This window comes from Pundamilia nyererei, unplaced genomic scaffold (assembly GCF_000239375.1).
Source record: "Pundamilia nyererei isolate P.nyererei 1_Seehausen unplaced genomic scaffold, PunNye1.0 scaffold00246, whole genome shotgun sequence".
Classification (NCBI taxonomy): Eukaryota; Metazoa; Chordata; class Actinopteri; order Cichliformes; family Cichlidae; genus Pundamilia; species Pundamilia nyererei.
The window spans coordinates 40,137-64,050 of NW_005187647.1; the positions used below are offsets into that span (position 1 = coordinate 40,137).

Below are 23,914 nucleotides of genomic sequence, written 5' to 3' on the forward strand. Positions count from 1 at the left end.
CTCCTCTGAATTCTGGGATCAACATTAAAGAATCTGGCATAACTTTCACTCAGAGAATTGATGCACACTGGATATTTTCACTTTTTATGACCATTCTCTGTAAAACCTAAAGATGGCTGTATAGAAAAATTCCAGCAGATCAGCAGTTTCATAAACACTCCGATCAGCCTGTGTGGCACCAACAACCATGCCTCAGTCAGACTCACTTACATCACCTTTCTTCACCATTGTGATGCTCAGTTTGAACTCCAGCAGGTCTTCGTTACCATGTCCTTATGCCTGGTTCCATACATTTGTACCATGTGACTGGCTGATTACATGTTTGCGTTAATGAGCTGTTGAATGGTGTGCCTAACAAATTGGCTGCTGAGTGTAGGTATCTCAGTTTTGACCAGTGAACAAAAGCATCATAGTCACAGTTTCATGTGTCTCACAAATACAAGGTTGCAAAGTTGGGGATACACTGTTATTCACAAAAAAACAAAAACGCTGCTTCATTTTCCTTTTAATTTCATTTTTTTCCATTTTTATATCACAGAAATCAGATGAATTGAGTTCCACCTCCGTACTGATCTTTTGTGCCTGATAAAATGTCTGAGTACATGGGAATGACTTTACAGTTTACTTTTTCAGTTACATCTCCTCATCCTGAGGAGCATGGATGAGGTCACATGACTAATGAGTATATGATTGTTCACTCACGTGTTTGATATGCAAGACTGATGAACAGAGCAGCTGTTCATGTTGGCAGAGGAGAACTCCCTCAGGAAAAACTTTCATCTCAGCTTTAGTTCAAGGGAGGAAAGTTTTCCAGCTCCAGGTTCAGTCAGATGACAACTGCCGGCATCTAGAAAACTGACCACACATTTGTGATTCTTTGTTTTATTGCTTTTATTCATTCAAATTAATTTTAGTCCCCATATAATTATCTAATATTTTCAGGTTTTTCACCATTAAAGAAGCTGAGGTTTTATGCTCCTCACAGTTTAGGTTTTTTTCTGTTTCAATCATCCTTTCGATGTCTGTGACTGAAGTAAATGATCCTAAACCTCAGGCTTGTAGAGGAAAATATTATGAATTGGTTGGCTTTTCAGCTCTGTTAATTGCAGCTTTCAGTAAATATGTATTACATATAGCTCAAAGACATGTAATGGAAGGTTAACTACATTTTTTTTCTTATTCTGTAAAAGTCATCATGGCTCCACTTTTTCCCTGAAGCCCAAGCTGTTAATTTGATAACATGAATATACTCCTAAATGTCCTGGACAGGCAGGCTGTGTAAATGATCAGGGGATCCAGTGCAATATAATCTAACTTATTTGGGTGTGTGAGGGTACTAGGTTTAGGCAGACTTCACTCAGACAGGAATGGTAACTTAAAGTTTATTTTTTCCGTGCATCATAACATTGTGCTAAACTGTAAAATATAAAGTTGACTCACCAACTTCATATAATTTAAGCATGTTGGCCAGCCAAGAGCAAATGAAAGGATATAATCTTCAAATATATCTTAAATTTGTGAAAAAAAAAAATTAAAAATCTAAAGTAAATTGTTGAGTGTTTTGGACCTCTAGTGAGAGCTTTTCAAAGCAACGTTAGGGTAGAACGAGCCTTTCATGTACACAGTGGTAATACATTATATTACAATTTGCACAGCTTGAAAGCTGATGCACAGTAAAAGAGTTTAAATTATCTAAAAGTCTTGTGTGTTTCTGTCTGGGAAAGAAGAAGATTCAGTTAAAAGAAAACGCAGAAGTACAAATTTACAGTAAGAAAAATAAGATATTTTCATGCAGCAGTATTAAAGTCAGAAATGTTTGGCCATAATCTCCATAAGTTCTTTAGCATACTCTGCTCCCACCTGGGATTAAATAAACCCATGTTAAGACACATACTATATAAAGCAGGATAAGAAGAAATAGAAGTTAACCCAGATACAGATGCAGTCATAACTTTGTAATGAATTGTGAATTCATTGTGAATTCTTTTAACCACAAAATGAAGTGAAACAGTTGCTGTGCAGGATATACCATAACAAAAGCTCAATATCACATATGATGCATTCATCTTGATGATGCTGAATTGTAAATCATAACACATGCAATAGCAAGACTCCCACTTAATTTTTGCATCAAACATAAATCAGACTTAACTACAATTGAGGAGGTCACTGCCCTGTCCATTCACGTAAGCAAGATAAAGATAAAATGTTGAGGAACAGGCATGTCATTACATCTCATCTCGATCTGTTTGAGGAATTGGCTCCAGCAGCACTTGGTTTAACACAATCATCTTAGGGGATGTGTCACGTGTGAGCTTTCCATGTCAGGGTTTTTATGAATACAGGCAGTGGAAGAATTGCTGCTGAGAAATGAAACATGAAGGTGCTGAGGTTGTTAAAAATAATGCGCTGTGCTTGCAGTCGCACTTCATAGAATTCTTTCCATTTCTTTATTAGGATTTTCATTTTACTGTGAATTCCTTCCCTTTTACACAGTGATCCACAGCGGCGACCCTCTAGAGGGACCAGCCAAAAGTAGAAGAAGATTTTCTGAGAGTGGACAGATGTGTTCTGTCACTTTCACACCAGTTTAAGGCCAAGTGACAGAGCAGGACAGCTTACCAGATACCAAACCATGTGTTTGGTCTAAAGTTGTAGAAAATGTTCAAATAGCATCTTACCATACAACAGTAACCATGTTTGAATGTGTGTCAGATTTTGACATCAGACTAACGCGTTTTCTAGTAATGTTTTAGGTTTATTTGTATTATACTATTTGTATGATATTAGTAACAGAAAAAAATGATGAAAGAAGATTTTGACTTCTTTTGGCAGATTAAAGTCCACTGTCTCTCAGTTTTTTATTTTGTTTATGTGTGTTCACTTGGTTTTCTGGGGTTTTAAGACCACACTTGATGCAGATCTTACACATGAAAAGGCCATTGGTGAGATTTTTTGTGGGTCGATGTAGTTGTTTTCCAATCTTACAGCCACCAAGGTGGAGTCCCCGCTGCGGTTTGGGTCACAGATGGCTTCATCAGGAATACTCCTTAAAGACATAGCATGAGAATATAGATTCATGTTTATTCCCTATAGCTGAAACAAACTTTTTTCCATTATGTGTTAACTGGCAGATTATGGAGTACTGATCTGTGCCCAAGTATATTTTTGCATATATGCTCCCTCTGGGAAACATGTCGTTTTAATGTACAATTCACTGATATGCAGAAGATACACGGTTACAGAGTTCATTAATCACCAAAACTATTAATACACAGACATTAATATTTAGTTAATATAATGAGTATATAAGACCAACACTACTAATTACTTTTCACTTCATGTTGCATTTACTGGAAATCGTCTTTTGTTTTCTTTGTGTAGTTAAACATGTTCCAAAAGAAGAAAATACTCACTTAGCATTTTCTAAGAAGAAATTTAACATATACATTTCTAGTCCGTTTTCAAGGTTTTAAACTTTTGTGCATATTTATTCATTTTTAGGTTTTTTTTTGTGTATTTATTGCACCACATATGTTAGAATGGTTAGCAATATTTCCTTCAAGTCTGATTGTAATTTCCCACCTGCAGTGTTAGCCTTCTTGCCAATAAAGACAGAGCAAAGTGCAGTGTTTAAATTGGTCATTTCAAATAAAACACACTGCCACGACCTGGACTGTGTGCACGGCGCAAGAAACCTGTGAGTGCATAATGAGGTGATTCAGTGCGACTCCTAGGTGGAACTATGAATCAACTTGTTTTGTTTCTTGTCGTCAAGACAACTCTCCATCCAGTGAACTTTCAGTATAATATTGTTTGGCAGTCTGTGTTGAATGAGTCAGTCATCTGGTCAGACTCATGTCTGTCATAGGAGCTTTGTTGTTGGTCTTAAATGACTTTGTGGTTCTGTGTTTAATCACCTATGTTTTTTCCTGACTCCTTTTCTTACTTAAATTAGTTTTTTGAGATCATCAATCACTATCTTATTTTTTTCTGTAACTAAATAAATCAGTAATCATTTCTGGTCATCATATTAAAGTCGGAGCAAATCATGCAAATCATTATTACACCATCAGTCTTAATTTTAATTATTAGTTACGCCATTGTACCAATCAAGTCAATAGTAATAATTTTTCTGTACTGTCTTGGAAGTTTGTGCAAAGCATTTGATTTGGGGAAAAAACCCATAAACAAATAACATGTAAAAATTAGCAAAGTGATATTACATTTTTGAAATTCTTCTTATTTTATAACTGATCCGTGATGGACTGGAGAGTTTCAAATATAGAGAGCTGTTAAGAGGTGTCTTCTATAAGCCTCATTTATGCTCCCATTTTATAATTAGCTAGTGCAGACATATAACAGTACAATTCTGCCTGTAACAGTACGCCGAGTGCCAAAAAAATGTTCTCAACATAAACAAATTACGAGTAAGACAGTCTCATGTGTGTCAAGGAAGTAACTGTTTAAAAAGTTTGCATATTAGAACATTCAGAATTAATGCATGTGTATTTATGAATAGTGCTTTCGTACCTGATCATGTTATTGTCGAGTCTGAGGAAGTGTAAGTTGGTCATTTCGTTGATGCCAGATGGCACAACAACCAGCTGGTTGTGGTCCAAACACAGTTCTACCAGGGAGTGGTAGGCCCCAAAGAACGACTCTGGTTCAGTCCCTTCTCCATCCAGTTTGTTGTAGGAGAGGTAGAGGTACTCTAAACCAGGTTGCATGTGGGCAAAAACGTAACCTGTGGAGGTATTTAAAGAAAATAATTTACCTTATACAATAATTTAACTCTACCCGTACAAGTCTTAATAAGTGTTAACTGCAGCTCACCTTAAACTACACAGCAAATCATTAAGTCATTCTAAAGTAGTCTGTTAACTTTGATCATGTTATTTATTTATTTAGTCATGTATATATTTATTGTTTTGTTTGTTTATGGGTAATAAACGATGGGTAATAAAAAGATCAAAATAAATACATTTTGACCGCTTCCAGTACCCATACATCAGAAAGAGCATAACAAAACCCAAACCTCTGATGTTGCTTGTGCATTGTTTTCTCAGTGTTGGAGAAACTGACCTAAGTAAGCTAGCACTTACCACTTATGTATTATAGAAGTTAATTTTCTAAAAAACTTAGATCAATCATCAGCCTAATCCATTTAAAGTTATTATTGTTTAAAAAATAAAACATTGAATAGGAAGGTTTTGTGTCAGTCCGCTAACTTTAAGAAGGTAACATTTATTAGCCAGATAATCCTTTAACCAGTCACACCTACCAGGTATCCTCTCAATATTGTTTCCCAAGAGCACCAAGTGAACTAGAGATCTTGGTAGATATGAAGGAACCATGTAAAGCTTATTATATGAAAGGTCAATGGACTCCAAATTTCTGCAGAGAAGGTAACAGTATGAAAACAATTACTAACAGTAAGAGACCATGAAAATTACAGCTAAAGTAACACTACTGTGGGGGTAAAAGCCTCTCTTTCTGTCAGACCTGTGGTTGATCCATGCCAGTGGAGCAATCCTGGTCTCCTCCAGTTTGTTGTGTCTTAAAGAAACTATGTTCAGATTGCTGGTCTGATTGAAAACGGTCTCTGAGATTTCTTCAATAAGGTTGTTCTCCAAATAGAGTTCCTAAAAGATGGAAAAACATAAAACAAAATATTTGGCAACATGAGCGTCATAATAGAAACTATTTATGAGGAAGTGGGATCCAATGTTGCCGTGAGTTCCTAATTTCACATGCAATTAGTGTAAATATGTTTCCTGGATGGTTTTTGTTCAGAGATCTTGGCAGATGGGTTTGTTGTTCTTCCTGACTTTGTTTAAGGCTGTAAATGCATAATTCATGCCAAAGCTGTGTTTGTGTTTTTTTCAGCCTAATTAGTAAAATGAGAAGGCAGGCAGGAGTGTGACCACCACGCATAACCTTTAATTATAATCATTAACTCTTCACTATTCAAAAGCCAAAGTCTCTCACAAAACTTGGAACCCTGAATATTTAGCAGAGAAACATGTTAATGATAGACTGTACTCTGGTTCTGGATGAACAACAATCAGAGGGTTTGGATTTGCAGAGAGAGTAAGTAAAACCTTTCCAGTGTCATAAAATGAAGTAGGTTTACAGCAGCATTGTGCCGCTGGTGTTCTGCATTGTTTGTGGTTAGCCAAAGGCCATAATTGCTCGGGTGAAATGGTTTCCCACAGGTAGAAGCAGAAATTAAACATCAGACCCAAAAAGAAAATTTTGCTACTTCAGCAAAAAGTAAATTCAGCTACTCTGACAATGTGAAAGAAAAATTGATCAACTATGTAATAGGTTGGTTTATTGAAAGCTGTGTATATTTATTTTCTTTGCCAGCTGCAGTTCAAAAAGGCTTATGAGCTGATTAAAGCTTCCATATTCTAGTTTAACAGTGTGCACAGATTATAGAATTACATGTGAACATTAAGGTCTATCACCTCACAAATTCTATGAAAAAACGTATCAATATATTAAAGATTGGATGGGTGATTGAATATTTTTGGCAATATTGTGTATAAGTTGAGAGGCATCACATATAATTCACCTCTCTGCAGTTTGCATTTCCAGTTTTCTTCTGTCTCCAAATATCATTCACATAGGTTAGAGTTTCAATATAGCTGCGAGCATTTGGCTGCCAAGTTTGTTTTTATAGATCCCAATGTTTGGAACTTATGTAAGCCTATTTCATCTCAAATATGAGGCCCGGGGGTCTTTTAAATAAGTCAAAAATGTGGCCAAGGATGTATCCCAGTGTGAGGAATGAGAGATAGTCAGAGATTCAAGGACACAGATATTGTTTCATACCAGCAATGACTTGGGAAGGCCTTGTGGTACAGTACGGAAATGGTTTCTCCCCAGTCTGAGGTAGGAAAGCTGGATTAGGGGAGCGAAGGCCAGAGGATCTACATTCCCCTCACTCAGCAGATTTCCTTCTAGCTCCAGAATAACCAGGCTGCTCAAATCTTAAAGATAAAAAAAAAAGATAAACTTGTGATGAATAGTGTGTTTAGAAGTGAATAACCATACATAGGATCTAACTTTCTTTTGGTCTGTGAGCTGTGCAATCCATGAAGTAACCAATTTATATTTTGAATTTTAAAACAATGAACGGTTGTTTGTAACCAGACGCAATATAGGAGACAGACATGGGAATATTGAATGGGAATCTATGGAAGAATCCTGCCGCAGCAAAGATTCTGCTAGAAATATAACTCTAATAAAGTCTCATAAAACTTTATTTTAGGGCAAACTTTTGTGTTTTTCATCAGATTTGACTAATTCCATACATGCAGCTTTATGCTTATTTGATGAATAAAATGAATGTACATTAAGATCATATTTATATTTATAGCTGCCCAAATAAGTGCTCAGGGATGCCTGTTGATTCTGGAAGTCCTACAGGCCATGTAATTGATGAGGTCAAACTATAAGGCGATTTCATATCAATTCCATTCAGTTTTATTTAGATAGTGCCAAATCAATGTCTGTGGTACTTTGACTTCTTGGACAGAGAAACACCAGCTGGATGTCATTAAAGGATGTGATAGCAGTACCCTGGAAGCTGTTTTCATCTATCCCTCTCAGTCTGTTTTCATTGATCTTCAGCTCCTGCAGGGTTGGGGGAAGGTCAGATGGCACAACGTCTAAAAGGTTTCCATCCAAATACAGACGTGTTAGCTTCTTCAGACCCTGAAACACACACACGCAGGTATAAGTACTGGAAAGTAAAAATAGGCTGCCACCAAGTTATTATCCTTGTTGTTATTATTATTATTATTATTATTATTATTATTATTATAGAAATACATGTTTGTTTTCCTTCTCTGAATTTGTAGTTAATTTTTTTTTCATTTAATGTTGTTTCCACATTTGTCACATTTATTAATAAAATGCAACATGTTTAGATGATTACTTTTTTCACATTTGGATATTTTCCATTGGTCTGTTTGGGTTTTTTTTCCTGCTGCTTCTCCTCGTCTAAATGTCAGGCGCAGTAGTCTAAGCAGATACGCAGACCTCCTTCTTCCTTTCCACCTCTTTGGTATTTACATATTTTACAGATGTTTTTAGGTTTAGTAGGACATTCACTTTCCTTCTCATAAAAAAAAAAATTGCTAAAAATCTTACCAAGTCTTAAAGATTTTGTTATTATGTTACACCTTTCTTTCTCCGTGGAGTTGATGATATTACACTGAAGATGGCCATATGTCTTTGCACACCCACCTTTAAACTTTATTACTTGAACCATTGTTATATTTCTGGCAGATGATTTTTTTAAAAAAGCTTGGGCTTCAGTCGTTTTCAGTTTTATTATGACTTACTTTGAAGGCTTTAGCGTCAATGCCAGCAGAAGTAAGTTTGTTTTTCTTCAGGTTGATCCACTCCAGGTTAGGAATTCCATTAAAGGCATCTGCTGGGATGCGGCTGATGCTGTTGCCTGCAGGTCAGAGCAAGTTCAGTTAATATTGACAACAGGATTTCTCCAATTGTAGTTTGTTTCTGTGTGCTTTCTTAATTGGAGTCTTAGTTTCTAAATCCCTTCCCCAGGCTAATTTGGCAAACGAAAAGTTTTTTCCAGCTTCTCACTTGTAGGTGGCAGTTGTAATGCCTTTCTCTTGTTAAACTTCAGATTTTTAGCAGCTTTAGATGATCGATGTTAATAATGCAAGTCTGCTTTTTCCAAACCTTGCAGCGCATTAGTTGTTTGTTTGGTAAAAGATGCTGCTGTTTTGACTGTAAAAAGATTATACGCGATTGTTGTCCAGCAGTGTTCATGTCACAAGGCTAAGACAACATATACACGATGACAATTTTATGCTTTACGTCTGGGTTGGGCCGACACTGACTATGATAAAGTAAGCAAAGGGAAGCACACTGGGTAACTGAATCTAAATACAGTAACATGTTACAATGAAAATATTATGAACATTCAAAAAAGTTCACCTTAAAAAAGTTCATGAATATTTAAATTAGCCTACAGGTTGCTCGTTGTCCAATATGCAAGGTCAATGATTAAACACTGCATTCAACTGCAACAGTACAAATCCTCTGCAATCATTAGCCTAATGCGAGTATTATCAGTTTTATATTTCTCTTACTGTTAAAAAAAAAAGGCTAAGAAGCTTCATCTCAGTTGTGGGTTGACATAATATTGAAGCTTCCTTTTTAAGTGTTTCACTTGTATTTGTATAACTCTACTGATAATATACATCCTTCTGAAATGCTCAGATTGTTTTGAGGGTTTGTTTTCTTTAATGACTCTGTGTCTCCGGTGTTGACTTACCCTCCAGACTGAGAGATTTCAGCTCAGGAATGGCCAGAGGAGGGAAGTGTGTGAGTTTGGCATCCTCACATGTGGCAGTAACGTCAGAGATGTCACAGCCTGGAGGAAGGCCTCCTCTGTTTACAACTATGATCTCCCTATCCTCCCCTTCTTCCGTCTCTTTGGTTTCTACCTGTTCCTCCTCTGTAGCAACTGGAGGTCTTGGAATCGGAGCAGGAAGGAGGTCTGGTTCCTCAGGTTCTTCAGGCTCTTTTGGAAGCATTTGAAACACATCTCCTCTCAGCCACACCTCCTCCTCCTGCTCCTCCTTTTCTTCCTCGCGCCTCTCGTTCTCTTCCTCGCGCCTCTCGTTCTCTTCCTCGCGCCTCTCGTTCTCTTCCTCGCGCCTCTCGTTCTCTTCCTCGCGCCTCTCGTTCTCTTCCTCGTACTTCTCGATCTCTTCCTCGTACCTCTCGTTCTCCTCCACGCGCCTCTCGATCTCTTCCTCGCGCCTCTCGTTCTCTTCCTCGTACCTCTCGATCTCTTCCTCGTACCTCTCGTTCTCTTTCTCGCGCCTCTCATTCTCTTCCTCGTGCCGCTCTTTCTCCTTTTCAACTAAATCCAAAAGTTCTTCCCTCAGCATCTCCTCCTGCTTTTTCCTTTCCTCCTCTAGCTTCCTTTCCCTCTCTCTTGCTTCTCTCTCTGCTTCCTCCTTCTGTCTCCTATCTTCCTCTTCCTCCTGCCTCCTCTTTTGCTCCTCATCTACCTGCCTGCTCCACTCCTCCAGTTCCTTTTCTTCCTGCAGCCTCAGTGCCTCCTCCTCCTGTTTTCTCATCTCCTCAGCTATCTTTCTCTGTTTCTCCTCCTGCTCTTTCCTTTGCTTCCTTCTCTTTCTTCTCGCTTCCTCCTTCTTCTTCACGCGTTCTTCCTCCTCACGATGCTGCTCTGCCTCCCTCCAGAGGATTTTCTGGATCTCCTCTTGGGTCAGTGGAGTCACGACATCACTGGGGTCATTGGGAACTGGGGAGTCACCAGAAATGTCAAGGCTGAGGTCAGGTTCTGGGGGGGGGTTATGGTGGTGAGGGACACCCCATCAAGAGATAGGAGGAAAAGGGACAGGAAGGAAAAGAGGAGTGAAGAAAAAAAAGTTGGAGATACAGACAGAGAGAAAGATGAAGAAGTAGAGCGGAAAAATAAAGAAACTGCAATAAAAGAGAGGAAACAGGATGGAGATTGAGGTTGGTGGGGACAGACAGGCATGGTGATAGGTGGACAGACAGACAGCAGATGGACAAACAGACGGCTGTGTGTTAGTGCTGTGAACAAACAGCCATCTACATTCTTTCAGACCAGCTTGTTAAAGCTACAGAGCAGACTGCTGCTGTAGACCAGTCTGGACCAAATCCCACTAAGACCACTAAGACATATGATCACAGTCAGATAAAGTCAGTCGTTGTGGTGTTTGCAGCTACTGGTGCATTCTGGTCCTAAATCTGAATATGAATTATAGACTTGTTTTCATAAACATACATCCATATGAGAATGTTTGTGTGTCTCATGTTTTTGTTAAGTCATGAAAATGAGAGAAGTTACAAGACAGTTTCATTTTGTAAAAGGCTAATCAACTTTGGCCTAAGAATTGGTTGGTTATATTTAACAATGGATCAGTTCCTCATCAAAATATCTGTACCACCTGATGTTGGCCTTGTTGACAGTGTTTGTGGCTGTTATTTATCTTTTGAGTCCAATTTTGTATTCGATTTCAAACATTTGTGGGGAATCAAATTAGCTCAGACTGCCTAAATACTTCTGATTAGGCATCTCCTAAGTTTATAGTTGTGCTTAGTTGGTTTCTGTAAATTTTCCGTTCAAATCTATAAAATGTCTTGTAGAAGCAGAAGCAATGGATACATTTTATAAAACATACAGTTTGTCATCTTATAAGAATCAAAAACATCATGCAGCAAAATACTGTTCCTGATTTAGACCAACTTTAGCTCACTTGTCCAACACTTGTGCTGTTTTATAGTCAAAAAGTTTGTGTTAACAAGATCATTTAGTAAATATAAAATCAAAGAGACAAACTTACATCTGAGGTTTTTCAGTGAGTTTGGGAATAACTATAATTGGACTTTTGTTCTGGCTATAAAACAGCTTCCTTCCCAGTAAACTTTATACATACAACAGAAGGTGCACGTGTACAGGTAGAGAAACACACCTTTTCTATGACCTTCAAGTCATAGAAAAGAGGTTTTCTTCTGCTGTATTTCTGTACACATGCACTCAATGTGGCATGCAAAAATATGAGCAACAAAAAAATAGTGTAAGTTCAGCTATTTTTCCCCATAATTCTTAGAAGGTTTTAAAGACAAGTTTCCCATTTACAACAAAGGATGCACATGCATGCAGAGGTAGAAAATTATTTGCCCCAACATTAGCAACTCAAAAAATTACAGTGTAAAAATATATTTACATTTAACAATTATGTTCTCATTGCCAAAGGTTTTTACTACAGGCCTGCTGGCTGAGTCTTTCCCACAAATATTTTTTTTACAATTTGTTTTCTGCCTCCAGCATCTCCACAGATCTCCCAGTAATATGACTCAGCATCTCATCTTTAAACCTCATATTAGTCCCACATTCATTCGTCTTTGTTCTGATGATCTGAATTGACAGTAAAGCAAAATTAATCCCAGACATGTTGAACAACTGATGTTATGTCCCAACATACAGACATGCTAAAACTCTCACAACATGAGTGTTCACGCATCCAAAATGTGCATACCACATTTTTAAAGCCATGATGAAACAGGAAGCAACATGCTGAGGCCTCAGAGATGGAAATTATTCAGCATCAAGGAAATGTTTCGATTCTGTTCAGAACTGATGTAATGAACAATTTACACGAGTTTCATTTTAAGAAAGGAGACGTCTACTGACTCATAAGATAGTAGCAGAGAGAACTTGATAGAACATCTTGAAATGTGGATTATTGATTGATTGAGTTACTCTAGTAGGTCCCCTTTAGGTTTTGAGGGGACTTTGGTGTTAATATCTGTTGCCTCTGAATGTTGTACCATGGCTGTGTCACATGTTGTGTTTCTACCTGGCTCCATGCAGACAGGGCAGCACTCGCCCGCAGGGGTGAAGGGGAAATGACAGTGTATTTCGGGACAGGTGCTCTCATCACAAACCACCCGCCCTCCGGTACACAGACAAGTCACACAGGGCTTTGGGGACCAGACGGCCTGGTCAAACATGGTCAGACCCTGGTACACACACTGGCCCTGCTTACCTGAAACAACACAGAGACAGTAATGTCAGGAGTAATTAATTGAAATCAAACTATGAAATGTTTATATTATCTAGAAGCATTAGTACATTTAACATTAGCAAATAATGTCTGAGACACATTAAGACCTGGCAGTGTACCCATAAGGACACACACTATGGGCAAGAACATGACTGCTACTGTAGTATATTGGCGTTTGACATCTGCAGTGAGCACACACAGTCATAAAACACTCTATGAAACATCTGCAGCCTCACCATCGTGGGTACATGGTAAGATTTCTGGTTTTCTGCACAACAACTGTGCAGATGCTGAAAGTATAATTAGCATTGAAACAACTGGACATAATTACAAAGCCTGCAAGCAGTCACTCAACACAATCAAACAAGCAGTGGGTGACACTTTGTTACATAGTGGTAAATGAGAAGAAGAACCAAATGTGGTTTCTTTTCATTCAGATACCAAACATTTTCACTGTGAATCATGTCTTAATAACAGAAACACTTTGGATCATGGAGTGCTGCTTAGAGATTACACTATTTTACTTCATATTGAAAGAGTTTCCCAGCCTCTGCCCTGTTGTAGTTTTGTTTGCTAAATAAGAGAACCGTTCTAGTAAAAAGTGCCACCAGAAAATTCAAGGAAGTTACTCATGAAAATCTAAAATGTTGCTGATTTAAAGTTGGATGACTTGCCCTTCAAGATTATATTCCTGTGTTTGTCTAAACCCCTACTTGATCTTTCACATTAGCCAAGTGGGACAGGTGGTGAGGCCAAACAGTGGCCTTTATAATGTGCTGTTTACTGGCACACTGTAGCACAATTCAGGGAGTTTCCACTGTATGTTCTTCTTTAGATGCCTCGGGACATTACAGGAAAACTTGTTACCTGTGGAGAAACTACTGGATCACAGCTGTAAATCCAGGTGTCATCAGCAGTGGGGAGCCTCTGTGTGAAAATTAAGTCAGTTTGGAAGAGAAGTGTATGTTTTCTGCAAATTTGACATTGAGATTTAGAGACTTAAAAGTGCAAAACAAGACTTCCAGGAGCACTGCTGCACAAGAAGTTGACTTTAAAGCAAACATCAGCCATTTTTGGTGGGGTGATTCAAGGAACTTTTTGACCGCATTAGTTTTACAGGATGGTGGCCCCATATTGTTCGGGGAGTGAATGGGGCATCTGTCTGACTTGCAGTAACCTGTAGAGGTGCAAAAATCTAATCAGCACCTTATGTTGTGACTGTTTTCTGGCTCTGGTGCTAGAAGCTGACATCCCCATTCCTAATCTCATCAACAAACCTCTGATTGACCAATTTAGTTTTCAAACAAAGGAACTTATTTTCACTGAACACAGAACCACAACAAATTGAGTCACTGAACAAAGCTGAGCAGTGATTTAAGATTTAGAGCCAGACACAACTTTATCCTGGACCCTTTTCATGCTCCTCAGCAGCAGCAGGACTGCTGCAATAATTGCTGTGTGTGTCTAGTCGAATCTAAAGCCTGTACTTTACCATAAAAAACAGACAAAGCATTTCTACTCCTCCCTTTGAATTAACTTCACCTTTCAACATGAGACCGAGGACAAGACAAGGCTATGCCTGGCAGTGAGTCAGTATAAAAGACTGTAAACCACTATGATACAGCAGGAAGAGCCTCTTTTTTTTTGTCTGTTAGCTCTGTCTGTCATCTATCCTTTCTAATGGTATGCTCTTTGTTACATCTATAGGAACACAGGTAGTTAAGAGGCTCAGGTTATTTCTCTTAAATACGGTCTCCCTAATATCTTTGTCCTTTTAACAGTGAGCAGTGAGACTGTCACCCTGTCATCTCAGTTCGAGCACACATACTTTAGAGCTTTTCTCTTTAAAACTTTGTCTCTGTGTCACTGTTCTCTACATTGCTCAGTAAATTGCAGGTTTTTGATTAAATAGCATGGTTAGCTTGGTAAGCACTGTGATATGGCACTATCCTATACCATTCAGAGCATATTATTTGTTGTTTTTATCACCAGTAGCACAATTAGTGGACAACAGTTAAAAACAATACAACTTTGTATAATATTATAATATATGACACAAAAATATAACAGAAACACTTCTTTGGTCTTGGAGTCACCTGGTTGTAATATCTGACTAAGCATTTTCCTGCACACCTCCTCAGTGAGGTGTTTTCGGCATGTCCAACTGGGAAGAGGCCGCAGGGCAGTCCAGGACATGCTGGGAAGAGGGAGCTTGCTGCATTTCGGCATAAGGCCCCATTACACCCACTGCTGTCATCCTTGCAAAAGGCGGTGCAATCCAAAAGTGATGTTACATCCACTGACATGAGCCACGCTTTAGTGTTGTTTTCAAGTTGGCCAGGTTGAAGGCACGAGTGTATGATGGTGTCATTTTTACTTTTACTTGGTATATCAGTGCAGAAGCTCAGAGATTTCCTGATTATACTGAGGGAGATGGTGCAGCAGTTTGAAAAGATGAGTTTCTTGAAAAAGCTTTGACAAACTCCATGATCACTTTGTTTCTTGCTTCTACAACTTCGATTGTTATGCGGACACTGGTGCTGAGGTTTTATCTGAGTTTTATGAGAGTCCTACTGTTCGGAAGAATGCTGCGAGAAGTCTGGTGCACCCTAAGCCCTCATGATGGTTGGATTTCCTTTGCTATAGCCCTTATAATTTGCTGGGCCAGATAGACAAAAATCCATAACGACTGCTGCAATTTACAGAGATTCAGCCTAATCTCTGTAAACAGTTAGTTATACTCTGTTTTTAGTCAGTGTTCTGTTGACCAGTCATGTATAAGAACGCTTTGGTGGAACTGAGGTACACTGCAAACTTTAAAACGTTTGCTGCTACACACAGACGATAAATGATCAGACCAGCCGATGTCTTCTCAGATTACTGTTAACCTTAGCCTAATTTTGAAAAGGTCGCCGGCGACCTGGTGAATGTAAATAGATTAAGATAAAGTAAATGCTCCCTGTGTAAAATATAAAAAATGCATAACTCAAAGTCCTTCTTTCCAGTTTTTCTGCCCTTGACCACTTAATACAGTCACATGACTTGGAATTATACTTTGAACACTTGTGAATTATAAATGGGGCCTCAATCTGAGTAAATCTGTTGAAAAAGCAAGGTAAGGAAGCAAAGTAAGGGGACCTTGAAAATATAAATACATCCAAAATTAACACTTACACTAAAATGCTGTGACTTCTGGTCAGAGGTCTTTCATTTCCCCAGTCTTCAGTGGAAAGTCCACTGGTTTGATGAGCCGCTTCTTGCTACTGTAAACTGCAGTCTGACTGTTGCTGTTACATTACAGTCACTTAAACAGAGACTTGTTCTTACACCCAAAACAACAGCAAAAAAAAAAATTGAAAAAATCCTTGTAGCTTCCAACAAAAGCTTGCTGCCGCTACCTTCCCTTCTAATTACATAATGCTGACTTTAATGTGTTAAACTGAAGCTTTTCCACATGGCTTTGAGGTTATTCTATGGAGCCTTTGTCCCCATCTCTGTGTGCGATGTTTCAGGGCTACTTCTCTGACGAGCTCTTTTCCCACAGATGTTTTTCCCTTCTGTTCATTTTGGAATGTGATGATTTGTCATTAAATTGCGGTGCTGTAAAAGCCGGCAGCTTCGTTATGAGAACAGGATGGAGCTTCTGAGCTGAACTGTTGTTTGACTGGACTCATACATGCAGCTTCTCTAAATCTGGATGTTTTTTTACTGTATCACTTAAGATTTTATTACCTATTATTTGTTTGTGAATCTTTTGGGATATGTTAAAAAAATAACTTCCTTCTTCTGTGTTAATAAGTCCACTTTGGTTCTAATTGCTGCATCTAATCTATCTCCTACTGGAAATGTGAATAATTTTAAAGGTTTTTTTTTTTTATCACTGTACACTGTGTTGTGATATTTGTTAGTAAAGTTGATTAGTCCATCCACACCCTATGTGTGAATCGACTAATCTATGTAACAGTAACCCTACGTTACTGTTATATTATTGGTCACATAAACATGGATTAGCAGAGTTGTCTCACTGACCTGGGATGACGTTGTAGGTGGCGTGCTGTTCTTGGATGTTCTTATAGGGTTGTAGGAGAAGAGCATTTCCTTCTACAGGCACCACTGGGATGCTGGGACCAGGAACCAGTCTGATCTTCAGAGGTCTAGTTCGCCCCGCTCTAGCCCGGCCAAAACCTGCAACCACTGGTCATATTAATGTGCATCTTTCTAGGAACATGGGGATGTTTTTAGTTGTTTTGACACTGTCATTTAACCTAAACTTGTTTCCCAGTGAGTTTATTACTTGAGACTGACTGAAAGCTAAATGTTCCCTTCTGTGTTTGTGAGGGATTTTTTTGGTAAATAGGTTTTTGCATCAGCAAACAGCAGTTTTCACACAAGAACCTTAGACCTTGCCCTTCACTGGTTTTTGGGATAATATGACTGTAGCACATAGCAGGAAACAGCCCAACTTCAGAAACATTATCACTACATGAAATGCTCTGTGTGCCTGATTAGTGGAGACAAGACACATGATGTCCATTTCCTAGAAGTGGATGCACCATGAGTCCGGCACTGACGTGTTAAAGATAGTTTAACGTCCAAACACACTACATGTGACATTTTATCTTTCTCACCAGCACCCCTGACAAGAAATTTCTAGAAAGATCCAGGGCTCAAGTACATGATTCAGAGCATGAAGACCAAACTCCACTCCTGTCAACTCTACTATCACTTCAGAACCTTTGAGATCACCCATTACATTTTCAGCACAACAGCTCTAATTGTAACTGTTGCTATAACTGTTGTTAAAACCACCTTATCTATTCTCGGTGCCTTTTCGCTTTTAGTGAAACTAGGCTTTCTCTACCTCCCTCAAATCTTTTTGCTACGGTAAAAAAAATCTCTGTACTGGTCAATTAAGCATTAAACTGAAAAAAAAAATTACCCTGAATGAAAAAAAGTCTCACCTTGTCCATCCTTCCTCCTCCTCCTCACTCTAAGAATCTCACCATTCTGGTTTCGTGGTCGGTTTCTGGCCTCAGCATCAGGGATGGTCAAGGCCACCAGCAGCCACAGACTGGCCACCACCAGCCACCACCTCATCCCTATAGAGCAGCACAGACTAGGTTCAGGAGGAGGTTGCTACACAGTACTTTCCCCCTTTTAATAAGATCTAACTATCAATAAACATGCTTTTTATCATGACAGCGTGAAAATAAACAGTGTTAAATAAGTAAATAAAAGGACATTTTTCCACACAAAGAAAGGTTGTTGTTTTTTAACAAAAAAAAAACATCACAAATACAAACAGCTGCAAAGTTTTGCATACATGTTGTTATAAACTTAGTTTAATCCCAAAGAGAATGGATTTAATACTCAGTCCACCTAGTGAAAGGAATACACTGAAGACAAATAAATAATATAAAACTGTAAATTCTTCAGGGTTTAAGATGTCCAAGTTTTGAAAGCAACATGAGACCTTTGTTTCATATTCTTATGCATCTCCCTCTACACCCATTTTCTTTTATCTTTCCACTTTTCAGCTACATATGAGTTAGAAAAATTATAAAAGGTCTAAAAAAAAGCGCCCCTCCCTTTTTTTAAGATTTCTTTTTGGTTTTAGTATTTTTCCTATTTTAAATCATCTTTTTAATGCTTGATCATTTAAATTCTTACTTCCTGCAGCTGGTAAAGTAACTGAAGTAAAGCAGATAGATTCATGTTTACCTCTAACTTCAAAAAAATAGACAACACAAAAAGAGAGAGGATTTTACCTGCAGCAGTTCTCAGTAAAGAGCTGTCAGCACTGCTTCTGTCCCTCATATAGCTCTCGGCTGGGGTCCTAATGGCTGGTTCCATGTATGTGTGTAATGACTAGTCTATAAACAGCAGTCCTGTCATTATTAAAGCATAGAGATCTGAGGCTAAAACACCCCTTCGCACACCTGATAGTTTGTTTTTCTGTCTGATTCCCCCTCTGAATGGAGCAGATTTAAGCAATTCTCTGTATCATATGAGCCTCTGATTTCTGTCCAGATAGACAACTTGTTTTCCGTACTCAGTCAATAAATGCCAGGGAATTATTTTATTTAGAACTGATTTGACATTGCTCTGAGCTTTTTAATTTTAGATCTCGGCACGTTTCAGTTATGAGAAACCAGAAAATTCCTCATCTGGTGTAGTTACAATCAGACTTGTATGCATCATCTGTTTTTGGTACATTTCTGTGTCTGTTTTGTTTCAGTGTATTAATTTTACATGTTTTCAGCAGAAAGGTTTCCACATGTAGCGCCTCCATTTTGGTCAAAATAAACACCAGGTGAACTTTTCGTATATTCAACCAAAAGCCTGAATCATGTGTCAGGTCCTCATAATGTCCTTAAACCTTTAATTCAAAAGAAAACAGAAATTATCCACAAAAACTGTAATAAAGCTCTGGGCTCAGATCACTTCTGAGCCTGATTATTACAGTTTTTAGACCAGTCCACATGGCTGATATTAGATTTAATTAAAAAAGAAAAAAGGTTTGCTGCAATCCATCTCCAATTTGAGGACTAATAACACTGACCAAAACATTTACCATATGTGGCTCACATTCAAACTACTGTTAAAATCAGCTGGAAACAGTTTCCTCTGTTTGTATTTTAAGGACAAATAAAATGCACTTTAAAAAAATGCTACATAAACACTACAAATCTGTATGGAGCAAACTGTGGTACAAGTGAAACCGGTTCATACACGCAGACCTTTGTGTTCCCATTTGACTTAATGTTTTTGTTTAAGATGACAAGTTATAGTTACCCGTCTGAACTTTGGTGAGCAGTTTTATTTCCAATTACCAGTTACCAGAAGGGTCAGTGTGCATCACTGCCACCCTCTGGGCTGGAGTAATGTTAAAGCTGATTGGCTGTGGTGATATTTGTCAGATGTATCTGCATATGAGAGACATTATGTATTTCTTTAACAGTTATGAGAGACACCCAATAGTTTATACTTTAGAAGGAAAGTGGAGTTTCAGATATTTGTCATTTATGGTGAGGTGTGGTGTTGCATCTATTCCACGTTTTGCAAACATATGTACAATTTGGACATTTTAATTAAAAGGAATCATGAAGGCTATTATTGCACTCATGGCTACTTATATTCAAGTGCTTGTTTGCACAAATAACTGTCAGTCACAAGGCAGAACGTCAGTCATATAGGCCTGCTGACGTTCAAACTGAGGATCAGAATGAGGGGGAAAGGTGATTTAAGTGACTTTGAATGTGGCATAATTGCTGGTGTCAGATAGGATGGTCACATTATCTCCAAAAATGCTGATCTAATTAAATTTCCCTGCATAATCATCTCTAAGAGCAGAAAACCAAGGGTGAAATTCACACAGGCTTGCCAAGATAGGACAAAAAAGAAAATCTGTAGCAGAAATCTGAGTTACGATTTCTGCTACAACATTCAGGTGGACGTTAAAATTTGGCGTTAACAGCCTGATAGCATGGATCCATCTTGCCTCATATCAACGGTTCAGGCTGGTGGAGGTGCTCTAAGGGTGTGGGGGATAAACAGCTTATATGTGATGTTAAGGGATGGACATGTTGACCACAGATAACCCAGGTTCTGATGGCTGCTCCAGCAGGATAATACACCATCAAAGCTCAAATAATCTCCAACAGGTTTCTTGAACATGACAGTGAGAGTATGTGTTATGTCTTATGATGGAACATAATTGGTGGGAAAGTTAAAGCTTCAAAACATGCCTTTAAATCTTAGTTCATTTGTTATTTTTGCGATATTAGATAATGAATTTTAACCACTGTTAAAAACTACATCTCCCATGAAGTTTCACTGAAAATCACACGTGTCACAGTTAGAGGCTCTTCTGATCCCCTACATACGCCCTCCCTCTTTTAATCATTCACATTTCCTTTAGGACGGAGTAAAACTTTAGTCTGCAGCTCCACAGACTGGAGATCTGATCACATTCAGTTCCGAGACCCTCCCACCTCACATCAGCCCTCACCAATAGGAAACGAGGATTCAATGGGAAACAAAGAGCGAGAGAGACCAATGTGAGCTGAGACAGGAGAAAGAAAACAGGAGGGAGGGGAAAGAGATGGAAAATGTTCAGCAGTTCAGTTTCTGGATGAGCAGGCTCAGATGGAGAGACTTCCAATATGAGCAGCAGAGGATAAAAATAACCAGGAATCTGTGTGTTTATGGATTAATGGAAGCCAGGCGGTGTTTAAAGCTTGAGCTTTGGTCCACTGCTCTTTGCTTTCCGAAAACATTCCACTGGATTTGGAGAAATCACCCAAACTAACTGAAGTTGAATTGTATTGACTTTTTATTACAAATATTTTATGCAAACTACTTTCTGGTTATTGTACCGGCAACTTCCTTAAGACAGCTCTAAACATTGGTGTCACATCTCAGTAACATAATCTGCAAAACCCCACTTATAGCCAACAAATGTATGTTTATTCAAACTAAGATTATTAGTCTGAAATAACCGATGCTTGTTTGATATCCAAAACCTGACTTGCCACCACTTATAGCTCATTGAAAACAAACATATTTGTGTTTTTATGTTGACCAGTTACAGGGTTTTTTTTCCTGCAGAGACTAATTTTTATGACTTCCAAAGATCCAAAGGAAAATCTCCCGTCATCCTTCCCGGTTTTTTTTTGTTTGTTTGTTTGTTTTTTCAAACCAATTTAATTGTTTGGGGTAGAGATGGACCGATCCGATATTACGTATCGATATCGGTCCGATACTGACCTAAATTACTGGATCGGATATCGGAGAAAAATAAAAAATGTAATCCGATCCATTAAATATCACGAAAGCACCTCACAAAACTTGCAACACACCGTAACTCACCTCAGAACGGGACCTGTCGGTGGTCTGGATAGCATGTGGAGCTTCGCTAGCAACCCGGCATTTCATCTCCGACAAAGTTATCCCCGAGAGAAGTAAAGCAAGTGTGTAAGTCCATCTCTGAATGTTTGTAAAGCATTCCTGCGTTAAGCTTACCAAACGATATATAGAGCGACTGCCTCTTCTGGCTGCTACTTCAATCAGTGTGGTTGTTGTTTTAAACTTGAGTATGAACTTATACAAAATGCAGCAAGATATTTAAAAAAAACTGTTTTGTTGATTAAAAACATTATATCGGATTCATATCGGTATCGGCAGATATCCAAATTTATAATATCGGTATCGGTATCGGACATAAAAAAGTGGTATCGTGCCATCTCTAGTTTGGGGTTTCGTTGACTCAAACATTAGAGACATCATCCATCCATTCGCTACCGCTGATCCTTTTCAGGGTCGCGGGGGGTGCTGGAGCCAATCCCAGCTGTCATAGGGCGAGAGGCGGGGTACACCATGGACAGATCGCCAGTCTGTCGCATTAGAGACATTTGTTTATGAAATGGTCATAAATAGCTTACTCTCATGCTTAGTCAGCCAACCAAAAGCCCATTCTAAGCCTCATATTTAATATAAAATGTCAGCAAAGCTTGAAAAATCCTTATTTTAGTTTCTCATGTCTCCCATTGCCTCCTGGAAATATTGAGTCTCTATAAAATATGTATATATCATAAATATCTGACACAAAAGCAGCAGATGCTCACCGAGCTTCTGACATTTAAATGCACCGACAAGGATGAAGCAAAGTATTTATTTACGGAGCTCTTGCAGTCTTTTGCAACCAGAGGAGTCACCCCCTGGTGGACATGAGAAATAATGCAGGTTTAAGGCATTTTAAACTTTGATGTCATCTTTTACACAGTAGTACAAACTATCGTCTGCGGCTCTGACAGTGCCTGCACATGTTGGTTTGTCCAGTTCATTTCCTTCGAGTGGACGCAGCAGTAATGGCTGTGTTTGTTGCGATGTAATCTCACATCGTTTTGACTAATCACAATCACCAGCCTCTAAGTGTTGTATTTAGTGTGACGAATTTTGTTCCAGGAAATCTTCTGCAAAGTTGGCATCACCCAATGGAAAACACATTAAACCAGAGAGAAATGCATATCTGTAGCAGCACAGTGGGAGCAAGCAAACGGGGCCTTGACAGACCAAACTAACCTCAAACAACAAGGAGAAAAACTGACTAGCAAAGACTTCACGCCCACAACTTCAGACGATGAGCAGCATGATCTGTTTATTCCAACCAGCATAACACGGGAGTCGTTCATTGCTTCCTGTGTTACTAAGAGACACAGGCGTAAACCAGGTTTTCGTCTGTGATCCACATGGATATCAAGCCCATGTCGTGGAAGCTGTTTTGCTCAGTAATTAAGTGATTTACAGAGAATTTCTTGCATTACTTTGATAATTAGTGAGTTATTATTGTAACCAGTGTTTATGCTCAACCTGAAAAAAGTTAATTTATCACGCTACAAATCTCCAAGTGTTCTCCAGCAATGAAACAACTGTTTACAAACCCAAGTACAACAGATGGACAGACAGACAGGCAGAGACTTAGAGAGGGGAGGAGCTGAGGACAGACAGACATTAGCGCTACATTACCAGCAGTTCAAAGGCGGCTGCAGGACTTTAGGCCAATTTCTTCCAGCCTCTTTCCTCCTCCTCTGGTTCAGCAGGAACTCCAGGAGAGGTGTGTGTGTCGCTGTGTGATGACACTTAAAGTTTGCATGTGTCTCCAGGCGCAGAGATGTAGAGTAGAGCAGAGCAGAGTAATAAGTCTGCAAAGGAAAGCCAGGATTTGTACAGCAGCTGGAACAAAAAGTGAGCGAGTGAGAGAGAGAGTAACAAACAGACAGAGAGAGAGGGCGAGAGAGTGAGACAGGTCTGTCTTCCTGTATGTGTGAGGATGCTGCCAACATGCTGCAGGATATTGGAGCAAAACGATCGGCGGTGATGTCTCAGAAAAAGCAGGACTATCAGAGTATGAAGCACGAAGCCTGTTTTGCCTCTAAAGTCTAATAATGAGTTGAAAAGGTGAAGTTTGGATGGAGGTCCGATAAGAGTGTGTCACTTCAGTGTCAAATAGAAGGCTCAGTGTGGAAAAATCCTCAGAGCCGCCTGAAGAAAGGAGGAACTTGACCTGCTCTTTCAGGTCTGGAATGATGCAATTAACATTTATTATTTTAAACACAGACAGACGCCACATTTTTGTTTTACACTATCAACACACTCATTAAAAAAGAAAACATTTGCTTCCCTGACTGACTCGATTTGGCCGCTGTAGCTGTAGATTATTGAATCTGTTTGAATCTGTTTGCAGGCTGAACTCAAGTGTCTCCCTTAACTACTTTCATGCTTTCTATAATCAGAAGACTTTT

The 23,914-nt window shown here is 38.8% G+C and overlaps 1 protein-coding gene across 1 annotated transcript; it reads right to left on the minus strand.

The window, feature by feature from the left end:
* Positions 1–1,530: 1,530 nt before the first annotated feature.
* ecm2 (extracellular matrix protein 2, female organ and adipocyte specific) lies at positions 1,531–23,384 on the minus strand. The gene is made up of 13 exons (XM_013915024.1): positions 23,139–23,384; positions 17,573–17,710; positions 16,641–16,796; positions 12,405–12,593; positions 10,185–10,357; positions 9,320–9,905; positions 8,358–8,473; positions 7,590–7,725; positions 6,841–6,998; positions 5,506–5,645; positions 5,285–5,397; positions 4,534–4,747; positions 1,531–3,049 (listed from the first exon to the last, which is right to left on the minus strand). The coding sequence occupies exons 2-13, from the start codon at positions 17,706–17,708 to the stop codon at positions 2,881–2,883; spliced, it is 2,286 nt and encodes a 761-aa protein (XP_013770478.1). The 5' UTR covers positions 17,709–17,710; positions 23,139–23,384; the 3' UTR covers positions 1,531–2,880.
* Positions 23,385–23,914: the final 530 nt, after the last annotated feature.